This window comes from Homarus americanus, unplaced genomic scaffold, assembly GCF_018991925.1.
Source record: "Homarus americanus isolate GMGI-L3 unplaced genomic scaffold, GMGI_Hamer_2.0 scaffold36970, whole genome shotgun sequence".
Taxonomy (NCBI): Eukaryota; Metazoa; Arthropoda; class Malacostraca; order Decapoda; family Nephropidae; genus Homarus; species Homarus americanus.
This window is the reverse complement of record NW_024740094.1, coordinates 4451029-4478528: the sequence shown is the minus strand read 5'-3', so window position 1 is coordinate 4478528 and position 27500 is coordinate 4451029. Positions and strand designations below refer to the sequence as shown.

The following is a 27500-nucleotide window of genomic DNA, read 5'->3' as shown; positions in this document are numbered from 1 at the left end:
CACTAAACTGACCTGGGAGAATATAATTAACATTGCTGGAATTCTTATTAGATAGCAATTAATTTTTATATAATCATGCTCTACTTTGCACTAGACAAAAATTTTAGTAATCATTTAGTAAATTATTTTGAGTACATTAGGCGCGAATTTTAAAATATGATACGCCAGATTGATTCACGCAAAATAGGAAAGATTCTCCTTAAATTAAAATATTATCCTTAATTGTGGGTGTTGCTTTAAATCTATCTTAAATTGAATCGCTTTAAATCAACAATCTTTAATTGAATCGCTTTAAATCGGCATTCTACTGTAGTGGGAGGTTTTCAAAAATGGTAGTAGCGAGGTGGAAGTGGTCAACTAACAGCCTCGTTTAGTGTTGTTACTGGTGGTTGTTATATATATGTATGTTTATATGCTGCCTTTATTGAATATATATATTATATATTATGTTACTTCTTACCAAAGTCAGAAAGTGTTTAGGCTTGAGTAAACACGAAATGTGTTAGGCACGTTGTAACCAAGAACAGAGAATAAATGCCCCAGCCAGACAGACCATGTGACTCGTCATTCTCCCATTAAATAACGCAAGATACTACAGTGGTGAGCAAGCTGCACCCCCTCCTTTCTTTTTTTGCTCTTACTTTTATCCTCTTCACCACTGATTGGCTCGTTAGCTGCTTGGGCGATCAGTCACGTCTCTGCTATATGAGGGGCTTTCCCTCACAGAAGCCAGACACCTTATTATCCCTAATGACACATTACCTGCCAAAGACTCACTTACATTTCTCACCAGAATCTCAAGTAAAGGCATAGATAACTAATGGAAAGTTAAGTCCATATGACACCTCCCTGGACATTAGCCCTCATGGTTGGTTGGTTGTTTGAGCTTTAGGCCTATCAACCTCCAGGGTCATTAAGGCCATCAACGTCAAGCTACATCCGCCAACCATCACACATTCTTCAGGTGTTACAGATAATTTGAAGTCCACATACATTCTCATTACATATGTGACACTGGACTTACACCCTTCTACTTTACCTGGGTCAGCCACCCCTAGCTCTCCCCCACCCTCCTGTGACCAGTTGTGTAGAAAGGCCTCGAGCTTGCGGTTATAGTAGTTGGAGGGGTGGATTATTACCTTTGACCATGACTGTACATTATAAGGTGTATATTTTGCTGTACAAGCCTGAGAATTTTTCACTAATTGACTGACTTAAATATTTTTCACATCCTAGGTGGTGTTTTTATGATCAGTGTACAAAATCAAAAGCTTTCCTACTAAGATGGTCTCCCTGACACTAGTCCTGATACTAAAAATATCCACAAGAAGTAATCAGAAGTGAAACAAAAAAAGATTAACAGGTTAAAAGTGAAATCGTTGAGTAAGTTTAATTTTTTCTTCATATTGAACCACAAAAAGTCCTCTCTTTGAATGTCCAGCTTAAACAAGTAACATAAAGGAAGAATCAGACACAAAAGTGTCCCTGTGTTTGAAATTCCATCAACCATTTTTGGAACTGTTTGTTGTTGTTGTGTAAAGAAGTGGAGTGATGCTAATGTGGCTGTAGAGTTCATTTATATATATATATATATGCTTTAAATGACAACTTCTATTTCTAAGGCGACCTTTCAAGTGGAAGGTGAAATTAAACCCTTGATTAGTGTCAACCACTATTTTGAGGGATTGATCTGAGTTTTAACCATGTTGATTTAGCTGACCATATAACATGAACCACTAACAGTGTACATTGTTATCAAGGTACAGTTAAAAAAAAATTATAAACATAACTTTGTATCTGTTATTTTCCTCTGCAGCTGTGTTGTTCTACTTTGGATCAGTTATGCTGTGGATTGGCTGCATGAGAGCAGGGAAAGACATTCATCAGAGACTCCTTAAGAGAGTCTTACATCTGCCAATGAGCTTTTTTGATACTAATCCAAGTGGGCGTATCATGAACCGCCTCAGTAAGGATATAGACGTCCTTGATAGTGTGCTGCCCCTCCTTATATCTAACTCCTTAATACTCTTAGCACAGGTGAGATCTTAACACATTTGTAGTGAAGAGGTTCTCACTGTCTGCTAGATTTATACCATATACTCATTAAATTCCTCTTCCCTCTTCTGTTTTCCTCCTCTTGCTCTCCTCACCTTGTCCCTTCCCCCTTTTACCCTTTGTTGTCCTTTTCCTTCATGTTTCTTTAAATATAAATATTTTTTAGTTTTCATTATTTGTCATCTTACTAGCCAGCCAGATGTTCGGTCTGTTCTCTGTTACTATAATACCTTCAGTGTCCAGTGATGTTTGTGTTGCTCGCAATATTTCTCACCATCTTTTTTCTTCTCTCCCAAGTTACTCATCTTCAACTTATTCTCCAAGTATTTCCTTATTGATTTACTGGCTTATATTTGTCTTATAGGTTGTAGCAACACTGATTGTGATTGTGGTATCGACCCCATTGGTTGCCATAGTCATTGGTCCTATTATGGTGCTCTACTACTTCATCCTGATTGTCTACATATCCACCACAAGGCAGCTCAAGCGCATAGAATCTGTAACCAAGTCTCCTGTTTTCTCACACTTTGGAGAGAGTGTCCAAGGTTTGACTTTAGATTATCATCAGTTGAACTGAATGAACAGTTTATAATAATTATTAAGGTATTTTAAGATTGTTTTTTATCTATAAATACTGTACACATGATTTATATTCTAACACTTTATTGGATGTTTGACATGTGGCTTGCAGATTACTGTATTGTCATTTGAAAAGAATGAGAGATTGAACTGTTACACAGTTGCATGGAAAATGGCCTTAAAACAATGATGATGATGACACAGGAATAGCACACTCTTACAGTACTACAGTAGTGTATGACATTATGACTGCTAACTGCCAACTGTCAATCTTTTTTGTAGCTTAAGTGGTCAGTGAAGTAATGGTTGTGATCCTTTACTGTAGTGTGATAGAGAAGAAGAATTTAAGGGATAGATTACTGGGAGGCAGGTCTTCAGAAACAAGAAACTCTGTTGGACGTTTAAAGCTAGCGAATCTTGTGAAGGTTTAGGGCTGACTATAGTGGTGACAGGCATAGTGAAGACAGAGTGAAGTGTACCAAGGGAAACCACAGTGAACTTTCTGCCCTCAGTGACAACACAATTCAATAGGAAACATTTTCTCTTATTTCCACTTAGATATGGAGAGTCCAGCTACGTGGGGTAAGTTAAGCTGCTGTTGTAGTCTTGATCATTATGGTCAAATATGATGAGGTGGGCATTGTGGACCCTGTCAGGTTATCATATCAACTGACCATTCATATGGTTCCTTTATAAAATAAAATGAATACAGTAATAGCATAATAATAGAATTACTTCCAAAGTGTGCCCAATGAAAACTGAATACATTTGTTTAACCCTTAAGCCCCGAGTTAGGGTGCTGCTGGCAGTACCCCCCTCCCCTCCCTCCCCTTCCCCTCCCCCCCTCCCTGGTGCAGAGGGTGGTAAATCAAGAAAAAACATTTTTTTTTTTAAAAACCAGTTTTGGTGATGTAGTCCAGAATGCGACATCTAGCTTTATACCTAGGTATGTACAGTAAATGCCTAGCATTAACTCGCCAGGCCAACATACAAGCAATTAAAACCTCTAATAATTATTTAAATACGTAATATTAGGAGGACACGTCGCTACCTGGCATTTAATTGCAATTCTCAAAACCCCCTCCCACACCCCCCCCATCACATGCATTGCTACCGTCATCTCTTGCCCTAAAGCGAGCAGTAAACAGTTGTCAACACTCGAGAGGGGAGATGGGTGGGACATCAACGTCACATTCTGGACTATATCACAAAAACTTTTTTTTAGAAAAAGACTTTTTTTTATAAAAACCAGTTTTTGTGATATAGCTCGAATGTGACTTCAGCAAATGCTACCTAGGTATGTTAATTCCTAGCCAATTCACCAGGCCAACATACAGGCAATTAAAACATCTAATAATTACTTAATAAGTAATATTAAACGTTTTTTGCTCAATCCAGAATGCAACGTCTAGCTTTGATTACCCGAGCAGGAGGTGGACAGGGAGGTGACATTGCGTATAAGGCTCCGCTAGCTTAGGTCCAGATTATAATTACAGTGGTCCCTCGGTTAACGAACACAATTCGTTCCAGAAGATCGTTCGTTAACCGAAAATTTCGTTAACTGACACCATTGTTTCAATGGGATTTTGGGTAATTGGTTCCAGCTCACCGAAAATTACATACAAAGTAAAAAAAAACAAAAACATGCGGTAAAGTACACTTAATTTGAGGTGCGTATGTAGATGGCTCCTGGTTGGTGATGATGATGATGGGAATTAGAAGTGGGGTGGAGGAGAAGGGAGAAGAGAAGGAAGTGGGGGTGGAAGAGAAATCACCCCATGTTTGATGCCATCATTTCACCCATAGAATTTATAAGTTCACTAGATGTAATTCAAGATTGTTTTCCTTAAATCAACACTGCACTGCACTATATATTGTCAATATGTTAAATAAATTTCAGAATGATCAATAGTTGTACTGTAAAAATGCAAAAATACTCTGTGTTCAAGACACCCACAAGCAAGATGTTTCCTCCAATGAACAGAGATACAAACTGAGGCCTTGGTGGGTGAGTGAAGTGGCTGATGGGCGCACCAAAAACAAGTTCCCTGTACTGCAATTATGTTAAATAGGTGTTAAAATGAATAATAATTTTAATATAAAACTTGGACAATTATTGAATAGTACAACTTTCTTGATATTTACTCCAATTTTAACGAATGTAAGCCCTAGAACCGATTTCCGTATTGGCGGACTAATCTTCCAGCTGGTGAGCAAGCCAAAGCATGTCGAAACATTTTCCTTAGAATTTTGTTAACAAAATTTATGTTCGTTAACTGAAATGAAGATTCTTATGGAAGGTAATTCATGAACCGAAATTTCGTTAACCGAGGCGTTCGTTAACCGAGGGACCACTGTATAAACTTTTGGGAATAATTTCCAATATTAGGAACATTTACCGGAAGGTAAAATGTTAATTTACATATCCCAATTAGGATACTCACTTTATTCTGATGAGGAAGAAGAAGGTCCTGGTTGTGGAGATTATCTAGGTGGGGGAGGGGACCCCAGCACCATCACATGTGAAGCATCTTTCAGAGATAGATGAAGATAGCTGTTTTGAAAGGTTTTGAAGATTTCCAAAACCCCACTTCTTTGATCTGACTGAGGCTCATATGCCGCAGAAAGACCACAGACCCTGCATATTTCCTGGTGTCATGTGCCAAATTTTTTTTGCCAGGGTCTGCTTGACTCACTAAGTGAGAAAAATATTTTGTCATTTGACTAGGAGACAATTTCTTACCATCTTGTGATGAGAATACACAGGGGCCTCGATTAGGGAATCTGGTTGACCATTCTTGAAGAATCTTAACTGGGTACAATATATGAGGAACCCTTGTCTCATTCATTAGCAGTTTTATCCTGATAGGTTGAGCTTAAAATCTTCCTTTTCATTTTTTCTTAGAATCTCCGTAGGAAAAAGGGTGACATCTTCCTCAGAAAATACCATTAATGATGGATTATTGAAAATTGAAATCAGCTCACTAATTCTCATACCTGTTGCTATTGCTAGAACGAAAGCTACCTTCTGGAGCCATCTGTCCCGGTTCAGAATTATATTGTAATTAGGCCCCATAAAAAATTTAGTAACTTTATCTAGAGACCAAGGTGGGATTCTCTTAGGCCGAGGAGGTCTCTGAATGAAAAAGGACGATCTGAGCATTTGATAAATTCTTGGTTTCAAAGTAATATTAAAACCCCAAGCCAGAGGGTCAACCAATGCTGATTTATAAGATGCAATTGTAGATCCTTGAAGGCCTTTAACTCTGAACAGAAAATCCGAAAATTCTAACACCACTGTTTCCGACAATGTGATTGGAGTCGTTTACCTGATAAATTGTTGAAAAAGTTTCCAAGCTTTCTCATATTGCATAGAAGTTTGTGGTCTATGACCTGCTATCACTTGGAATTACCCAACAATCTATTAAACATCCTTTGAGAAACTCCAAGCGTAAAGAGCCAAGGATATCTCGAACTGAGGGTGCAGTACCTGGTCTAGACATCCTTATTGCAATTGCAGTGGATGCGGACACCAGTCCAACAGATCCAGACACCACGGTTGTAGGATCCAATATGGTACAATTAAGAGGACCTTTCCCTGGAAGGATCTGAGTTTGTGAACCACTTTGGGCAACATTTTCACAGGTGGGAACAGATAGATTGAATTCCAACGGTTCCAATCTATGAGTAGAGCATTTCCTAAGAGAATTGATCATTCCAGAGATGCTTAAGTTGGCATCTTTTGATTAGACTCTTGAACTTCGATAGCTTTAGGGACCATTCTGTTTCCGTCGATACTGGCCTGAGGCGGGACAACACATCTGCCCAATTGTTTTGTACTCCCATTAAGTGAGTTGCTTTGAGGTAGTGTTTGTGTTACACAAACTTTGACATTTTTTATTTATTTTTTTTTTTTTTACAGTGTGAGAAGGGGACAAGATCTGGTTGAGCCTTGATGATTGAGACAAAACACTGCCGCTCTGTTGTCCATGGCAAACAGAAATGTCATGTTTTTGAAATTTGGGTTTGCCAACAAAAAGAATAGGACTACTGCTAATTCTTTTACATTTATGTGTTTGTCCCAAAGGGAGTTGCTCCACTTCCCTTGACGGAACTCTCCTTTTGAGGAATGGTATCCTCATCCTATCTCGAACACTTCCGTACAAACGACCAAGTCTGTTTGAGGGGGAACCCGGGGAGATGAACCGATTAGATTTTCCAAATTTGTTCACCACGACAGATTAATTTTGATCTGAATAGGGAGAGAAGAAGCAATATATATATATATATATACCGTACTGTACTTTCAGTAAGTGGGAAACACTGGAGCACCTTCCCTTTCATCTTTATTCAAGACATCAGGGCATAAGACCCACTAATCCCCCATCCCTACTATAGATGACCTAATATTGCATCAGATCAGGTCAATAACATGACCCAGTAATCTCACACCCAACCTCCATCGCAAGTGTAAAGACAAGATTACAGTCAGCTGAGTGAGCATTGTCTGTTTTTGAGTACATTATAGTACAGGTTGTACCTCTCTAGTCTGGCGTTCTGTGTTCCGGAAACTCCCGTGGTCCGGAACGATTTTAGTTTGTCCAATAGGTAGATAGGCGTTTTTTTTTTTTTTTTTCTTATCTGAATTATTATTATTATTACAGGAGTATTAAATTTTTGCCCCTCAGGCCCCAATGTGGGTCAGTGACTTGTGCCCGGGTGGGCTAATCCCCGTAAAAAAAACCAACAACAAAGCCGCGGGAAATTAAGGTTTGTTTACATCCGGCAGTTCGGCTGCTCTCTCTCTCTCTCCCTCTGCTTGTCTATACAGAGTACAACATTTAACCCTTTAATATATATGAGCAGTAAATAAGTGTTGCTTTCATATTCTTATGTAGAGTAATGACGATATGTTTTCACATGTGCGCACTTACATACGTGCAGTCTCACTTTTTTTTTACCATTAATGGTTAGCTACTTATATTGTTTCATTTATTAACATTAAATAACATTACAGGTACTTCAAACAACCATATTAATTTTTTTACATTAATTTTACTACAGCTACAATCAGGGTCTTATTTTCTTCAGTTTTATATGTAGAACCAATCAGTCACTGGTTTTGTAAGCTTTAACAAAAACAATGCCAACAGCCATCTCGTCCTCGTGTGTTTTAATATTCCACTTATTATTAATAAATTGTATTGTTAATTTTGCACACACAAACATTAATTCAATAAAAACAAATTCAGAAACATTAATTAAAATATATATGAACAGTAAATAAGTGTTGCTTTCATATTCTTAGGTAAAGTAATGACGATGTTTTCACGTGTGCGCACTTACGTACGCGATCTCTCTTTTTTCTTTACCATTATTGTTAGCTACTTCTATTAATCCATTTATTAACATTAAATAACATTACTTAAAACAACCATATTAATTTTACTACAGCTACAGCCAAGGTCTTATTTTCTTCAGTTTTATATGTAGAACCAGTCAGTCACTGGTTTTGTAATCAACGAAAACAATGCTGTGTCATTTCCTCGTGTGTTCTAATATTCTACGTATTATTAATGAATTGTATTGTTCATTTTGCACACATAAACATTAATTCAATAAAAAAGACATTCAGTAATAAACAATAATGAATCTTTTGTACATAAGAGAAATGACGCTGTTTACACGATTATGCACGTCGTCTGCACGTTGGCGGGCCGTTCAAACCCGTCGAAATTCAAGTTTCCGCCGTCAAAATTTGTATTTATTTATTTATTTTTTGTGTTCCAATAAAATATGTTGAATTAAAAACTCGCGAAATTTGAGAAGCTACTATACGACATTTAACCCTTCAATATGTCTTCAAAGAGACCATGATGCAGAGAAAGTGGTGCTAGTGCTTCCAAGTATAAGCACAAGTCACTATCTATCCAGGAAATGGGTGAATTTCCATGGTCCAGCACCGGTCAGGTCCCGCGGTTGCCGGACTAGAGACGTACAACCTGTAGTATAATAGTATACATTATTTTGTTTACAGTACGAACAATATTGTACAAACACAGTGCTGTTTGCATAAATAAATACAGCTCATGCAAGGTGAATCGTTTAGATTCTGGGAAATTTTCCTGTGAAGCGTGGAAAATACCACTTGTCTTTGCTGTAACAAACAACTAAATTCACGTCTGTATCATATAGATGTTCTGTTTTTTATCCCTGACGCCCCGGGCAAGGATGCCGCTGGCCGTATCCCCCCTCGGTCCCTCGGTTAACGAGCACAATCCGTTCCAGCAGGTTGCTCGTTAACCGAAAATCTCGTTAACCGAAACCAACAAAAGGTAGAAAAGTTCACTTACTTTGAGGTGTGTATGTAGAAGGCTCCTGGATGATGCTGATGATGTGAATTTGAAGTGGGAGGTGGAGGAGGAGAAGGGAGAAGAGAAGGAAGTGGAGGTGGAGGAGAAGCATTTTACTGCTTCATGGAAGGTGAGTCACCTTCCATGAAAATGTCAGGAACCTCTGGACTGACAGATTCTCCACCATGAACATCCTCTCTCCTTCTTGAAGTGGAAGGCTGAGGGCTAGCATCTTGTTCCCTCTGCCTTTTACTGAAGAAAGTGTCAATTGTGGTCTGTGGGGCATCTGTCCTCCTCACCATTAATTTATGTTTAAAGAAGGAGACCACTGAGTCCTCAACATGACACAAAGTTAGTTCAGTTTTTTCCACTTCTTTGTGCTTTGAAGCTAGTTCCCTGAACTTCTCCCAGTAGTAAATCACATCTTTCAACTGTTTAGCTGACATATGGTAATTACTTTCAATTTCCTCCTCACCACTGTCAGCCTCTACCTGTAACATCTCATCCAGTTGCTTCAAGTCATCAGGAGTAAGTTCCTCCTCATGAGACATCACAAGCTCTTCCACATCCTCCTCCTCCAATTCAAGGCCCAATGACTGACTATTGGACACACTCTCCTGGTCCAACTCTGTTTCTTCCTCAAATCCCTCAAAATCATGGACTAATGATGGCCACAGTGCTTTCCATGAAGAATTGTGGGATCTAGTGGAGACTTCTTGCCATGATGACGCAATCAATTTAACAGCCTCCAGGATGTTGAATTGTGTCTTCCAGAAATGTTTCAGTGTTAGTTCAGGATCATTGGAAGTTGCCTGATGACACCTCCTAAACATTTTCTTCATGTACAACTTCTTGAAGTTGCTGATCACATTCTGGTCCATTGGCTGTATGATTGATGTAGTGTTTGGAGGCAAAAACAACATTTTCACAAAGTCAAATTGATACTCCAAATTTCTGGCAAGGTCAGGGTCATGACCAGGAGCATTATCCATGAGGAGAAGAGCCTTTAAAGGGAGTTTATTGGTGGTTAGGTAGCTCTTCACAGAAGGGCAAAACACATCAACAGCCCATTCATTAAAGAATTAAAGAGCTGTCTTGTCACCCATGCCTTACGGTTGGACTTCCAATAAACTCCAAGCTTTCCTCTTACACTTTCTGTTGCTTGAACACCCTGGGGTTTTCAGAATGGTAGACAAGCATAGTCTTCAGTCAGAAATCCCCTGAAGCATTGGCACCAAGCAATAGAGTGAGACGGTCTTTCATGAGTTTATGCCCAGGTAAAGAGGCTTCATCTCTGGTGATGAATGTTCTTTTGGGCATCTTTTTCCAGAACAGCCCAGTTTCGTCCACATTGAACACTTGATGTGGAAGATAATTTTCTTCTTCCATCAGTTTTTTAAATTCATCTAAAAACTTTGCTGCCCCTTCCTTATCAGCACTAGCAGCTTCACCATGCCTAACAACACTGAAAATGTCACTTCTTTTCTTAAATTTTTCGAACCAGCCTTTGCTGGCCCGAAAATCTTCAAATTCTGTGCCTGAAGAACTAGGTTGATCTGTCTTTAAATGTTCGTAAATCTCCCTGCCTCTTTCACAAATGAATTCAGTAGAAACTGAATCACCTTTCATCTTTTTTCCCTAATCCAGATGATAAGTAACCTCGCAGTTTCTACGATTAGGGATCTACTTTTAAACACTCTTGTAGATTTGTCTATCACTTTCACTTCTTTAAATTTGTCTTTCTGTGCAAGAATTGTCGACATGCCATATTCTTTGCATAGCGCATTTGTTCTAATACCTTGTTCATGTTTTTTTATGATTTCCTGCTTGGTTTGGATTGAAATCGCTTGTCTTGATCTCTTAGGCCCCATGCTGGATTCAAACAATGTCAACACGTGCTTTTTAAAGTTAAACTTGTTGTAAATAAAGAATATTTTCTTTAAAATAACACTGCACTGCGCTATATATTGTCAATATGTAAAATAAATTTCAAAATGACCAATAATTTGCTTGGAAACACAGAAAAAAAGCGTTTAGTTGAAGAGAGTCTCAAGCAAGATGTTACCTCCAGTGAAAACAGAGAGAGACTAACGCCTGTTTGCTTTGTTAAGAGGCTGGATGCCGCGCATTAAACTAGTCACTTTACCTTCAATTATGTTCAATAATTGTTAAAATGACTAAAAAATTTAATATTAAACTTTTAAAATTATTGAATAGTATATACTTATTGATATTTACTAAAATAGTAAGGAATTTAAGCCCTAGAACTGATTAATGTATTGGCGGACTAATACTACAGCTGGTTGACCGCCCAGTGCAAGCCAAAACTTGTTGAGGTCGGCTTGTAAGAAACTCGTTAACCGAGGGGTTGCTCGTTAACCGAATTTAAGAATCTTTGGGAGGTAACTCGTTAACCGAAATCTCGTTAACCGAGGCTCTCGTTAGCCAAGGGACCACTGTATATATATATATATATATATATATATATATATATATATATATATATATATATATATATATATATATATATATATATATATATATATATATATATATATATATATACCGTATATCTCGGCCTATAAGGCGTCGGGGTGCATAAGACGGCCCCCCCAAATTTCCATTTAAAAAGTAGTTTTTGAGCTCTATTCGCTGTATAAGACCAGTACCCCAAATGTGACACTTACCCACTGACTCAGTAGTCCTCTACCAACCATCCTTGGTTTTTTAAAATAAGGCCAATTCACTTCAAGTAATGTCATCAAATGTTACCCGCTGGTGTAGTGTAAACACTAGTGACGTCACTGAAGCGTCTGCTATTTACCGGTAACTGGAACTAATGTCAGTGTCGAGTAAAATTTTTCCATTTACTTGAAATGGATTTACCGATTTATTTGTTTATTTATAATATACTGTAACATATTAAACACACTGCAAGTATTTTCTTTAATTTATATGCTTGCTTCACACGAGACGATCGGTGGTGGGAGTGTTACCTCGTCTCGGTGGTGGGACTGTGTTCCCACTGTTTACCGTACTTTTTTTTAGTAAGTTCTTTTTTGTTATATTTTTTACTAAAAGTGTTATTTTATGTGGATAAAAATGTTACAATGGACTTAAAACTATAAAAAAATCATCTAAGCATGCTTGAAAACATACATATCGACACCAAGATCACCCAGATTGACCAACTACATCAATTTCTATAAGAAAAATCAACTTTTGAAGGTCAATATGGCGGTCACCTTGAAAAATGGTCGCCATCTTGAATTTTTAAATGGCCAATCAGGCAGACTTGACTAGTAACCATTAGAGAATTACCATGCCAAATTTGGTGCTTGTACCACCATTTTCATGATTCTCTTGAAAAATTGCATTTAGCTGCCCCACTAATGTCACCACTCCCATCTCAACATGACACTCGTATACTGAAATATTGTATTTCATACTACATATGACTTTACAAAAAGAAATGTCCACGTCTGGTTAAATAACTCTTGTAGATATAATACCAGTTGAATAAACGAAACTAAAAAACTGGAGATTGTAATTACAGTGAAGCCTTGACAACTCCATTATGAAGTTAGGGATTAGATGACGCCAAATACAATCACCTTAATGCACTTTAAGAGAGAGGAGTCACCGTGCCAGGGCTTAATATTATCCTGGACCCTAGAGGTTGATGACGTATTCAGTGTCGGGCAGAAATACATCGATGTACACAGCACATGATCCCAATCAACTCCAGTATAGGTGTTAATAATGTAGAGGTGACCAGGTGTGTTGCACGTTGGTAGTGTTGGATGGTGATGCAGGAAAGAGGTAGTGTGTTGAGGGTGGTGTGTGGTTATGACTCACTCCCACAACCCCCCCCACACCACTCACACATCCTCACAACTGTACCACAAAGCCCCCACACTACTCATACAGCATCCTCACAACACTACCACAACCCCCCCACACCACTCACACATCCTCACAACTGTACCACAAAGCCCCCACACTACTCATACAGCATCCTCACAACACTACCACAACCCCCCCACACCACTCACACATCCTCACAACTGTACCACAAAGCCCCCACACTACTCATACAGCATCCTCACAACACTACCACAACCCCCCCACACCACTCACACATCCTCCTTACTACACCTTTACACCACTCACACATCCTCCCTTCTTACCACAAAGCCCCACTACTCATGCATCCTCCTAACACTACCCTGCACAACCCCCACCCTCCATCCTCTAGCGCTAGACCACAGCCCCCACTACTCATGCATCCTCTACTTACTACCTGCTGCCCCCACCACTCACACATCCCCTCTGCTTCAGACCACAAAGTCCCCACACTACTCTTGCATCCTCCTAGCACTACCTGCTGCCCCACACCACTCACATCCTCACAACTGAACCACAAAGCCCCCTACTCTGCCGCATCCTCCTAACTACCCTGCTGGCCCCCCACACCGCCTGAATCCTCACACTACAACCCCCCCCACCTCCACATCCTCACAGCTTCAGACAAAGGCCCCCACACCTCATACAGCATCCTCCTTAACACTACCACAACCCCCTACACCCACTCCACACACATCTCCTACCCACAACCTCCCCACACCACCCATCCCTCACAACTGTACCCACAAAGCCCCACTATCTTACAGCATCCCTCCTGGCTTTTCTACAACCCCCCCACCACTCACACATCCCTCTAGCACCATACCTAAGCCCCCACACTACTCTTACAGCATCCTCCCACAACACTACCCACAACCCCCCACACCACTCCCACATCCTCACAACTGCAAAGCCCCCCACACTACTCTTGCAGCATCCTCCTGGCTACCTGGCCCCCCACCGCTCCATCCTCACAGCTGTACCTGAAAGTCCCACACTACTCATACCGCATCCCTCCTAACACTGCCACTGCACAACCCCCCCCCACACCACTCACATCACTCACAACTTCAAACCTGAGCCCCCTCTCCTTACAGCATCCTCATAACACTACCACAACCCCCCACCACTTTAAATCCTCACGCTACCACAACCTCCCCACCACTTACACATCCTCACAACACTACCACACAACCCCACACCACTCACATCCTCCACAACACTACCCACAACCCCACACATACACATCCTCACAACACTACCACAACCCCCCCACACCACTCACACATCCTCCACAACACTACATAATAAAATTAATTATTTCTAGTGTGGTCGACTTCTACACAAAAGACAGGCTATAAATGTGTCTTATCTCAACCTCCTTCAGCCCCCTACATCCTCTGTTCTCAGAGGGTCTTGAAAGTAAATAACTTTTTGTTTGTTTTTATTTTCATTGTTTGTCTAATTTATCATGTTGTATCAAGTAATGTGCTAAAAGTTTTGGGCAGCCGCAAATGAGGAGATTCTACTGCCTGGGAAGATGTTGGAAGCACAATGTGCAATATTGTCAATAGTAGACCCTACTTCATATGGCATCACAGTATGACCAAGTCTTAGGATTGCTGCTAGTTATCTTTTCTGTCTCATTTTACACAATTGCAGAGTTCAATTGTTTCTCTTCCTTGACAACACAACATACATACAATATAATTATTTCTCACCTTTGATCTTTCCATTTATTTATTGTTGGTTATTTAAATAATGCCAATTCATAAGTATTGGCATCAAATTACTCTCAGCTGGTGCTCACCTAGTGACTCACTTCAAGCGGCAGTTATTTAATTGGAACTAATGTTGGTGTGATAAAATATTTCCATTTAGCAAATAGATTTGCGATTTATTTGTTTTATTTATTTATTTATATATTATGCTGTAATACGTGCAAACACACTGCAAGTATTTTTTCTTTAATTTATATATACTTGTTTTTAAGGGAGGCTAGCATTATAACTGTTAGGTGATCATTAAGGACAAACTCGAATCCATGACTCCGTAGTGACTTCTGTTCATCATTTATATCCTAAATTTACCACTGTCAGTAGTTTCAGAATTCATGATCATTTACTGAATATTCTTTGTAAAAAATTAATTTTAAATTAATTATTTATAGGAGATAAATATTATAGTCAGTAAATATACAGATATGCATTACTGGCCACCTCGAACACAAGGACGGCTAAAAATAGCTACACAGGCGGTCACAGTCAGGAGTCACTTTCCCTGGTAGGACTTTGTGAGTGGTTTACCGTGTTTTCATCACCCTCTTGACACACCAATATTTAAGAGAGTAAGAATTTTATATACTTGGTGATTAAGGCGACCCTAACTTTAGGCAGATTTTTTAATGTTCAAATTCAGGTCTTATAAACTGAGATATCTGTTATATATATATATATATATATATATATATATATATATATATATATATATATATATATATATATATATATATATATATATATATATATATATATATATATATATATATATATATATATATATATATATATATATATATATATATATATATATATATATATATATATATATATATATATATATATATATATATATATATATATATATATATAGCAGTGGTGAACCCAGAGGTCCCGCGTTAAATGAGAATCATGAAGTAACAACCCAGAACATATGGGATTAATTCCAGCCAAAACAGCCCGACCCCCAAAGGCTCCACTTTTGAGAGGCACATGCCTGTTGTAGTAAAATAACATCTTAATTTTATGATGGTGCATGCACTATGAATTAATACTTAAGAGAAATAGAAATACAGTCATGAAGTTAATGTCCATTCAAATAATGGACTCAACTCCCCTCCCCTCTCTCACACTACACAGCCGGCTAACAGATGGTCGGTCAGTCCTCCCTCCCCCCACCCCACCAACGTCCCAGGAGATGTGTGGGATAACCTCAAACTAAAGTTAGGAAAATATAATTGACATTGCTGGATTCGCCCTTAAGACCAGGGAATATTTTTGAATATAAATGTCATATATTTTGCTAAAAGATCTTTTATAAATTACCTAGAAAAAATTTTTATCTAAAAATTGTAAGTTTAAAACAAAATATATAAAATGTTTATATTCAAAATGATCCCTGCCATTATAAAATTCAGCAATGTAAATTATATTCTGACCGGGTAATTTGTATGAATTTTATGAGCTAAAACAAATATCTTCAGTTAATAAAAAAAAAATAATCACGACACTATCTGTCAATCAAGTACCCCACCTTGCCTCCCCCTCTTCCAACCGCACGGTCGGTCCCAACCCTCCCCACCCCCACCAATCCAATCCTCCTTCCAGAGTTTTAACATTTAGTATTAAATAATACCTCAGATTAAAGTTAGATAATATAATTGACATTGCTGATTCCTTTTAAGACCAGGAATATTTTGAATATAAATGTCATATATTTTGCACAAAAAGATACCATAGTTACCAGAGAAAATTTTTTATCTAAAAATTTAAGTTTAAAGCAAAATATATGATGTTTATATTCAAAATGATCACCAAATTATAAGAATTCCAGCAATGTAAATTATATTCTGACCGGGTAATTTGTATGAATTTTATGAGCTAAAACAAATATCTTCAGTTAATAAAAAAAAATAATAATTTTCACAGGGTAACGGATGGTCAGTCGGTCCCTCTCCACCAACTCGTCCCAAGGAGATGTGGATAACCACCAAATTTAATAAATAATACCAAACTAAAGTTAGGATAATATAATTGACATTGCTGATTCCTTGTAAGATAGGAATATTTTGAATATAAATGTCATATATTTTGCACAAAAGATACCATAGTTACCTAGAGAAAAATTTTATCTAAAATTGTAAGTTTAAAGCAAAATATATGATGTTTATATTCAAATGATCACCAAATTATAAGAATTCCAGCAATGTAAATTATATTCTGCCTGTAATTTTATGAATTTTATGAGCTAAAACAGGCAGTCAGGCAGGTGGCGGTGGGGCAAATCTAAAAATAGCGTCTCGGCACACTCACCGCGTATATGTGGAAAAAACTTGCGTTAAGTGAAAGTTCAGCTTTGGCAAGGCATCACAGATATGTGAAAACGCTATATGAAATCAAGAAGGGTAAAATTGTATATATATATATATATATATATATATATATATATATATATATATATATATATATATATATATATATATATATATATATATATATATAAGTAAATCACTAGGTGATGGATCCAGGTGTATGCTGATAACCACAGAAAGAAGAAAATACAAAGTTCCTGCGCTGCGGTAATTTACATCTTCAGGGGTGAGGACAGACTAAGGAAAAGTACAAAACAGAGGAGGGTGAGATCAGGTCCACAATGGTCAGGTATTAGGTAATGACCCTACTAATCTTAAATAGCACCATAATGGTCGGTAGTCAGGTCAGAGGGTAAGGTGACCCAACCTTCTCACCTGGTTACAAATCTTCTTAATTACAAAATTGTCCAGTTTGTACATGCCATTACTCAAATTCATGTTGAATGCTTCGGTATGTTTAATGAGACTAGATTCTATGATGTTCCTACTATCAATTGAATTACAAGGTAATATTGAGGAGGCATTATCCCAGTCAATGCAATGCTTGTTTTCCTCAAATGAACAAACAGAGCATTGGATTCCTGGCCTGTCCTAACACTAATTTATGTTGTTTAAGTCTAGTTACAAGATCTTTACCTGTCTGGCCTAAGTAAAACATATATTACATTCCTTGCAAAGAACTTTATAAATGCAACCAATTGTGTTGTTGGGGGAGTTCTTGATTAACATTTGTTTAACAGTGCATGAGTTTTAAATGCCACATTGACGTTCCAGGTTTTTAGTTGTAAAGGAATTTGAGAGAAATTTTTGTGAATGGGCAATATTATGATATTCTTATGGTCATGGGTGGCTTTGGGATCAGTTCTATAAAAGATTTCTTATTAATGTTCAGGCATTTGTCTATGAAAGATCTAGGGTATTTAAGGTTTGAGCCAATATTATAGATATATTTATATTTCTCATCAATGAATTCCGCCGTAAATTCTCAAAGCAACGAAAAAACATTGTTGAAAATACTGACTGTTTAACTCTATTATGGTGGGCAGAATTATAATGAATGTATGAACACACATTAATAGGTTTTCTATAAATACTGAACTTAAAATGTTACCTATTCTGTGTGATGGAGGTGCTGGAGGGGTTTTGAGAATTGCGATACTAATTCCACGAGCACCCTCAACATATGCTTGCACACTAGCTGTCATATTAGTCCGCTAATACACTTAATCGGTTCTAGGGCTTAAATTCCTTACTATTTTAGTAAATATCAATAAATTTGTACTATCATTCTAAAGTCTTATATTAAAATTTTAGTCATTTTAACAATTATTTAACATAATTTAAGTACAGGAAACTAGTTTTTAGCGCCCAAACGGCCTGTCAACACATCATACAGGCGCCAGTCTCTCTGTCTTTTCAGTGGAGGTAACATCTTGCTTCAGACTCTTCAACATAAATGCCTTTTTTCTGTGTTTCCAGCAAAAGTATTGGTCATTTTGAAATTTATTTACATATTGACAATATATAATGCAGTGCAGTGTTGATTTAAAGAAAATAATCTTGAATTACACCAAGTGAACTAAAATTTTTATGGAATGGGCGGCATGGGGTGACCTCTTCCACCCCAATGCCTTCACTTCTCCCTTCTCCCCCTCCCATTCTAATTCCCATCATCATCATCATCATCATCCAGGAGCCTTCTACATACACAACCTCAAAGTAAGTGTACTTTACTACCTTTTTGTTGACTTTAGGCAATTTTTGGTGAGCTGGAACTACTCCAGAAACCCATTGAAACAATGGTTTGGTTAACGAATTTTTCAGTTAACGAGCAACCTTCTAGAACAAATTGTGCTAGTTAACCGAGGACCACTGTATAAAGCTAGATGTCACATTCTGATTGAACAAAAATTAACTTTAAAAAAAAAAAAATGGCGGAAAAAAGGACGTTTTGGAACGCCACCCGGGCCTAAGGGTTATGCTCAGAATTGTATTTTTTAAATTAATTATGCAGTTTGTTTGTGTACATTCTTTTTATGATTTATAATATTTTTAATTTGGTCTTTAGTTATTTCTTTTCTATTAATTTGAAGATGTTTATTGATGTAATACAACCAAGAAATATTTAATTTGCTCATACTTACTGGTTTGAAAAATATTTCAGGCGATCAACTATTCGGGCATTTAAAAAGGAAAAGATTTCATCCGTGACATCCTACATGAAGATCGACTATTCTGTGCAAGCCTTTGTTACCAACCTTGCCTGTAACAGGTCAGTTTTAGTGTTATACTTTAGTTTCTGTGATTTGCCTGTGATTATGATTAAGTATAATGTACCAAGTGTTATACTTGCTGTCAATTTCATAATTTGTATTGTTCTATTTACCTAATGGCTACCCACTAGATGCAGCTCTTGCCAAGGAAGGAATCCAGTGGCCTGTGAAGGATCCCTCCATTGTTCTTGATAGTTTTGTCTAGGCTGTTTTAGCCCAGTACACTGCCCCTGCTTAACAACAGGTTTAAGTATGCAGATTCACTCAGACACCTTTCATTACCCGGTGTCACTTAACACAAGGCTAAAATTTGCTTTAACGCAGTCAGGTGGAAACTTTTGCTCAGAACAGCGGTCGAATCCATTACAGTCTACCGGTAGTGTCTACACCACCCAAGGTACACCAAGTGGGTCAGTGTTTAGCTAGTGCTCATTTTAGTCACAACTCTGCTTGATAAACTTAAGTTTTTGCTTGATTTCATCACCATGGCTCCACCCAAAACGTCTCTGCCTAGAGACATTCCAGGAAAGAAGAGTAGGACCATGTATACTCTAGAAAGTAAGCTTGAAGTTTTGAATTACTTGAGAGAGTGAAGATGATCCACCTAGGATGTCTCCACACAGAGTTAAGGTTCAACCAACATCCTACACCACCATCACTCTTATACCCTTCATACATTACTACTGTACAGTATATTTATTATTATAATTAAAATGATAATTCATCATGTTTAGTTAGACATTCTTATGACTAGAGATGGTTGGCATTGATTTAATCATTTGATTAAATCAATTATTTTTTTGCATAAATGATCATGATTTTATTTATATTTTAACCGTAATTTCAAGTAGATAAACTTAACTTTCTTCATATTTCTTTTATTCAGTTACATGCCCACGCAATCCTACCTATAAAATATAAAAAACACAATAAATAATCATCATTAGGTAAAAAACATTAAATTATTAAACATTGCTTCATGTGACAGCGGGAAGACTGTTGCTTATGCAGCTGGGCTGGGTCACTGCAGTTGTAGGATCCACTATGGTGTAATTAAGAGGACCTTTCCTGAAGGATCTGAGTTTGTGAACCACTTTGGGCAACATTTTCACAGGTGGGAACAGATAGATTGAACCAAAAGATTCGATCATTCCAGAGATGCATAAGTTGGCATCTTGTGATTGTTTTGTGAGGCAAAGAGATCTATTTGTGGAGTCCCAAACTTTCTCACTAGAGTCTTGAACTTCGATATCTTTAGGGACCATTCTGTTTCCGTCAATACTGGCCTGAGACAGGACAAGCATCTGCCCAATTGTTTTGTACTCCGTTATGTGAGTTGCTTTGAGGTAAAGTGGTTTGTGTTACACAAACTTTGAAAAAAAATTCTGATAGATTTAGAAGGGCCAAGATCTGGTTGAGCCTTGATGATTGAGACAAAACACCGCCGCTCTGTTGTCCATGGACAAACAGGATCGTCATGTTTTTAAAATTTGGGTTTGGCAACAAAGAATAGGACTACTGCTAATTCTTTTACATTTATGTGTTTGTCCCAAAGGGAGTTGCTCAACTTCCCTTGGACGGAACTCTCTCTTTGAGGAATCCTCATCCCCTCAAACACTTCCGTACAAACAACCAAGTCTGTTTGAGGGGAACCCAGAGATGAACCGATTAGATTGTCCAAATTTTTCCCACCATGACAGATGATTCTTGATCTGAATAGGAAAAGAAGAAGCAATATTTCTGTTTCTGGAAGCAACTTCGACCCCAGATGAGTTAGTTGCTTTTCCTTAACTCTGCCCAAAGGAACTACTATGGTGGCAAATCAACAGACCCAGTAGTTTTCCAATCATGCCAAGAAACCTCTTGCTTTACTTAGTTTATCACATCTGTTACTTTGCTTCTGGTAGACTGACTGACTGTTGATTGGTAGCCCAATTGAGACCTAACCAATCCAATTTCTGACATGGTATGAGATTTGATTTGACCTGGTTTATCTTTAATCCTAGGTTTTGAAATAGTACTAGTGTACGTTGGGTTGCCCTTTGACATTCTTCGAAAGAGTTTCCACTATCAGCCAATCGTCTAGATATGCAAAAGTTCTTGTGCCCTCTTGCAAGGATCTCTGGGGATGTTTGCCAGTTTTGTAAACACTTTTGGCACAATTATCAGGTCGAACGGCATTACTGCAAATTGATAACTACATCCCCACTGCAAACACTCGAAACTTTCTGTACCTGGGAGCAACAAGCACGTGATAATAGGCATCTTGAGATCCACTTTGAGATCCAAGCATTGGGCGAAAGTAGATGCCTCAGATGATCATAAGTGAGCATCTTGAATCTTGTTTTTGTAATGAACTTGTTCAGGACGGAAAGATCTAAAATCCACCTCAATTTGTCACTGCCTTGGATATCTGGGGATAGGCGAGACATGAAACACTTCTCTTATTGCAAAAGTTCTATCACACCTCTGTTGAACAGTTGAATTACAAATTCTGTGAGTAAGAGGGTTGGTTTCTGACCCCATTTTAGTAACATTAGGGGAGGGTGCCTCAACCAAGTCCATGAGGCCCCTTTGATTGTCTTGTAAGCCCATATGGAAGAAGTCCCTGTCTTCCAACCCCCTAGACGACCCAGCTGTCTGGCTTCATTGAGGGAGTGGTCGCTGATGTGGTGGAATAAGGTCTCCTTCCACTTCGGAACAAACGGCCACCTTTACTACATCTTGAATTGTTTTCTCAAGTTTCCTCTGGTTGATAACTGAACCTAGCAGCTGGTCCTGTTCCCTGTTAACCTTTCCCTCTCTTAAATTTCCAAAAGGCCTTAGGACTCCTGGGAACAGTAATATTAATAGCTTCTAACAGCTAATCTATACTTAACTAATGTTTATTCCTCAAACAAAGCAGGAGAAAGAGGGAAGAACATAGCAATAAATACACTACCACTTGAAGCATTGTTAGTGGCTTGCTTCCTTAGTTGGGCTTTAGTTTTAGGCTTTCAACAACATTTCCAAAGATGAGTTGTACAGGAAATATGGAGTTTGGAGTTGCTGGTCGGGTCGTGTTATGTTTCTGCAAAGCGTGTTCGCATTCAGGCCTTTTTTGTTGAGCGACAGAAATTGACAGTGATTACATAAGATCATCAAGATCGTCTTAGCGATGTGAAAGTGTAAATCGATGTAGGATTTTTAATGCTAGTCGCGATTATATTTTTGAAAACTTAAAACTCAATCTCCACTGAGTTGGAGGTACAGCCAGGTCAATAGGCCTACAACCACAAAATCATTGCCATATGACAAAGCTTTTATTTTATTTTTTTACGGAGTTATGGTCATGGCTATGATAAAGGCCAACCAGAGAGTGTAGTACTGTGGCCTGTTAAATCAGTTCATAGCGTTATCAGTGACTGTGGAAGAGGTTGTAAAAACTAGTGAATACAAACTGGCAAGCAAGCTCAAAAGGCACCACTGCCAGCTGAAACCAATTCGTGTTATAGGTGCCACAGAGACTTTACATTTTATTTGTGTGTGTGCTTTCTCATAGACTGAAACTGTGCCTACAATACACCATTCACAGGAGATACAGTGTATACAGTGATAGTACAAAGAGATATAGTCATTGATGAGAACGGAAAAGAAAGTAGTGAACCCTCACTTTACGCGGTTAATTCAACCCACAGGGAGGAAAGTGAGAAAGCAAAAAAGTGAACAACATAACATATGGGTTTAATTGAAATAGAGACGGGCCGACCCCCAAACTCCACTTTTTCAGACCAATACCTACGTTGTAGTAAAAATAACTTCTTAATTTTTGATTGTATGCACACACAATTAATAATTAGAGAAATATCAATAATATTAGGTTTTTTAACACTTACATTAGTAGAAAAGATGGCTGGGACAGCGAGATGGGGGTTGGTTCGGGCAGAGGGCAGATTATTGGCCCTCACCTGTATCACTTGTATCAATTGTATCACTATCCACCACAGAGGCTTGCAGGGGCCTCTTTGTCAAACCCCTCAAAGTCCATATAAGTCCATATCCTCACTATAATTATCACTATCACTGACTTGGGCCGGCTGTGGTGGGTGGCGGGTGAAACTCGGTAATGTTTTGATGACTGGGTGACCTTGTCGCACCCTGCTCGCGCCTATAGCGGAGGGAGAGGCGGGAGGTTTGGATCAAAATGTGCTGGCTCGCCAGCGCTCTCCAGCGTAAAGGGGTACCGCGCAGCAGAATGTGAGCATTCCGGTTTCCGCAGGATACCCGTAAACAATAAACAGGAATGTGGGACCGGCGTAAGCGAGTTGACTGTTCTGTATAAGAAATACTGGTTAAAATAAAAAATAAATAAAATCAACAAGCTTGGCTATCCTTAAAGGCATTCTATTACCGCCCCAAAAGTTTTATTTTATTTTTATGTGTTTGTAAATGACTGAGTGGGTGTATAAAATCTTGTTATTCATAGCAAAATGCAGTGTACATAGAGATAGCACATAAATACCAACAAATGCAAGTGAAGTGAAAAAAAAGCAGAAGAAAACAGAAGAAGACAACTCTAAAGGCAACAGGGGAGGTTAAAGCCAGCACAGGGCTAAGTACTGTTTTTTTTCTCTTTATTTTGAATAGGTGTGAATTCTATACACAGTCTGCCTCCCCCCTCACAATAACAACAACCAAGTATGATAGGTGATTACTGCAGGGAACATCGGATATGGAGGATACAGGCCTGACTAATGCAACATTTAGGATAATGCAAACTGCCGTAAAGCATGAAGGCTGTTGCTGGTATTGCCCTGACTGTGTAGTCAAGGTGAATGAAGCGATTGCAAGCCATAGGGACAGGTTCCCTAGGGACAAAAATAGATGAAGCTGGAGCCTTGCTGATTGCCAGACTAGAACAAGTTGGGAAAGAGATCCTTGCTAAGACTCATGAAGTAAGCCAATAGAATGAGGTGGTTGCTAAGACAGAGTTATGCTGAGGTACTAGCAGGGACACGGGAGGTGGCGGAGGTAATGCAGGATCAGAGTAGGTTCTACAGCAGATTGGGACTTTGAAGTGTGTCGAAGAAATGAAAATTAACGGACCTACTGTTAGGGAGAGGAGAACAACAGGAACGTCTCCAGCGCAGTAACAATGTAATAGTTTTGGAGTCCCTGAGAGCCAGGCGGAGGAACTGAGAAAGATAACATCCGATAAGATGCAGTTTAAGAATATTTGTACAGAGGTTCTGAAGTTGCCATCAACCCCTCAGGATGTGAGGAGGCTGGGACAAAGCAGGGGAAAGCCTTGCCCCTCAGGATCACACTAGTGAGTGAGGAGGAGAAATGGGAGGTTATTGAGCAGACAAAACTTAGCAGGGCGAGGCATCTCGGGTGTATTCATTCACCCAGACCGCCACTAATGCAGAGGGAACAGCACAGGAAGCTCCTGCAGGCTTGGAAGCAGAGAAGGGAGGAGTTGAGGAGGCGGGTGTACATGGGTTGTATTCAGGAGAGGGGTGGTGGAAGCAGAGTGTGCGATACAAGACCTGGGGAAGCGCAACCTCCACCCGCTCTACCCTGGGAGGTGGTGTGGGATGCAGGTGGTTTGGTTCACACTCAGGATGGGATGGAGAAAGTGAACTCTGTGCTCACTTAGTAGACACTAAAATAAAATAAAAAGAATATTCAAGTTGTGCAGTATAGTCATTTTTGGGTATCAGGAGGTTTCTTTGCCGTTCTGGACATCTCACCGGGAAGCAACTAATTAGTTCATTGGGAGATGGTACAATTTTATTAGGAGAACTTTAAATTGCTGAAACCTCTCCTGAAACTTCAGCAGGACTTGCATTTTAACTTATTTGAAGCTCTACTTCATTCATTATAAAGATATACATATCTGAGCACATTAGGAATAGGATTGAATATGAATTATTGGTTTTCATTATTTTTAATAATTTTCATCTACGTTACTAAAAAGCCTCCTCAGGGACTATTTCATTTACTCTTTGAGGACACTTTAGCAATTGGTCTATGTGATACTGCCCTACATAGCCATCATGAACTCACTAAAGTAATGCCTTTCTCAAAGCACTTTCTCCCACTTTTACCCACCCATTTCTCTTTTCCTCTATAATTTCTCCACTAGCACTGAATCACCCAATTTCAACACACGACAGTAACATGAAACAGTTAGGTTTGCCATGGACTCTTGTTCTACTTCCACTTTCTTTGTAAAGATAAATATTAAATCAAAAAGAGTCTTAGTTCCTTCCCATTAGCAACCTGCAACACAGAAAGGGCGATTCCTGTTGTAAATGTGGAGTGATCACGATAAGAAGCAGGTATCTTTGTGGACAGTCTCCAGCATCTTGCTAGTACTTCAGCTTGACATAAAAGCAGCTTAGGTACTTGAACTACTCTTTCTGCTTGACCATTCGTAGAGGACTATGTGTTGTTGAGGATATGCGATGCAAAATACTACCGGTTGTTAAGCAGGAATCTGCAAAGCTCTTTTGAAGTGAATGCCTGCCATTATCTGATAGAAATCTCCAGGTAATACGTGTCTACTGAAACTATACGAGGAGGAGCCTTTACCGTAGCCTCGGCCGAAATGCTCTTCATTTGAACTACTTTAAGGATGCTTACTGTAGCATAGCACAAAGTACATCTTTCGAGCGGGACCTGCAAAATCAACATGAAGTCTTGACTAAGGTTTGGATGGAAAAAGTTCACTGGTGAATTTATTACAATAGGTGGATCTGCCCTCATGGATTGACATACTTGACATGAAGAAACAACTCCTTCAATTGCCTTTGTCCAGGTGGGCCACCATACATAAGACCTTGCCATTGCCTTCATTTTGTCACATGCCTAGGTGTTGTCTCATGTAGTTCTCCAGTACTGTATGTCCCCTTGCAGTGCAGTGGGAATTATGACCACAGAGAAGTTCCCATAGAACCCACCCTTGTTGTCTGATTTCATCTCGGCCTTTGTAGGAAAAGGTTGTAAACTTGGATCACACTCATGAGTACTTGGCCATCCACACTGAGCATATTTCAGAACTTTGGATAATATTGGGATCTGCAGTTTCTTCTTGATCATTTGATGTGTTACAGTTGTGGGGATGTCTGTTTTTTCAAAAGAAGTAACAATTTACAACCTCGCTGTCTGGTTCTTTTGTGGCAGAGGGACTCTTGACATGCTATCTGCATCAACATGAACGGCGTGTTTACTGCATTCTATCTTAGTTGTATGAAGCCCAACTCAAAGTACCCATCTTTGCAGTCTGGCAGATGCATGTGGTGGAACAGGTTTCTTTGGGCTGAACAAAGAAACCAATGGGTGAGTGATCTGTAATCCGCGTGAACGCTACCCGGTTTAAGGCTGTCTGAATTTCTGAACACCATATATGTACAATGCTTAGGGCTTCTTTATCTAACTGAGAATAGTTTTTCTGAGCACCTGTTAATGTACATGAGGCAAAAAGCAACTGGTGTTAACACCCATCAATCACGTGTGACAATGCACATATCAATACCATATGAAGAAGCATCACATGAAAAATAATGGTAAAAGAGTCATCATGGTGTCTTGAGTATTTAAATGTAGCAATGTATTTTTACACTTGCTTAGGCGGGGTTCCCAAACCTGGGGTCACCCGGAGGCTCATTAGGTAAGTGTAAAAGGGTCATGGGGTGCTAGGATTCGCTTTGGGTCTGCCAATTGAAGCAGTTTAGAGATGTTAGCACTGGATAGTTGACAACACTGGATGGGGTCGTGCTAGAAAAAGCAGGAACCCCTGCTTGTGAAAGCTTCATCCTCTACTTTGGTCCCAACCATTGAACACCCTTCTTTAACAGAAATCTATTCAGGGCAAATGCAGTGGAGATTCTTCAGAAATCTGGAATAAAAGAAACATTATCAGGGCTAGGAAAGGATTTACTGAGCTGTTACACTCTTTGGGGGTGGAGCTTGGAAGCTTATGGCAAGGAGTTTATCTTCTGTGGGATGAAGGCCTCTGCATCTATTCTATGACCAAGATATGTGACAGAAATTTTGCTCAAATTTGCATTTGTTCTTATTTAATCTGAAACTGACTCTTGCAACATTGCAGAACTTTACACAATGTATTTAGGTGATCCTTCTTGTCTTTTTCCTGCGAGGATATCATCTAAGTAACATATAGCCTTTGGAATGTCAGAA

General features: G+C 38.8%; 1 protein-coding gene across 10 annotated transcripts in view; it reads left to right on the top strand.

The window, feature by feature from the left end:
• The window catches only part of LOC121875177 (ATP-binding cassette sub-family C member 3-like), a 309143-nt gene that overhangs the window by 203014 nt on the left and 78629 nt on the right, over positions 1 to 27500 (top strand). For all 10 annotated transcript variants that reach the window (XR_006090559.1, XM_042379616.1, XM_042379618.1 and 7 more), the window contains 2 exons: positions 1817 to 2037; positions 2420 to 2600. Coding sequence is in view for 9 of the 10 variants with exons in the window: in XM_042379616.1 (XP_042235550.1) it covers positions 1817 to 2037; positions 2420 to 2600 (402 nt within the window). In the remaining variant the exon portion in view is untranslated. The remainder of the gene's footprint in view (positions 1 to 1816; positions 2038 to 2419; positions 2601 to 27500) is intronic.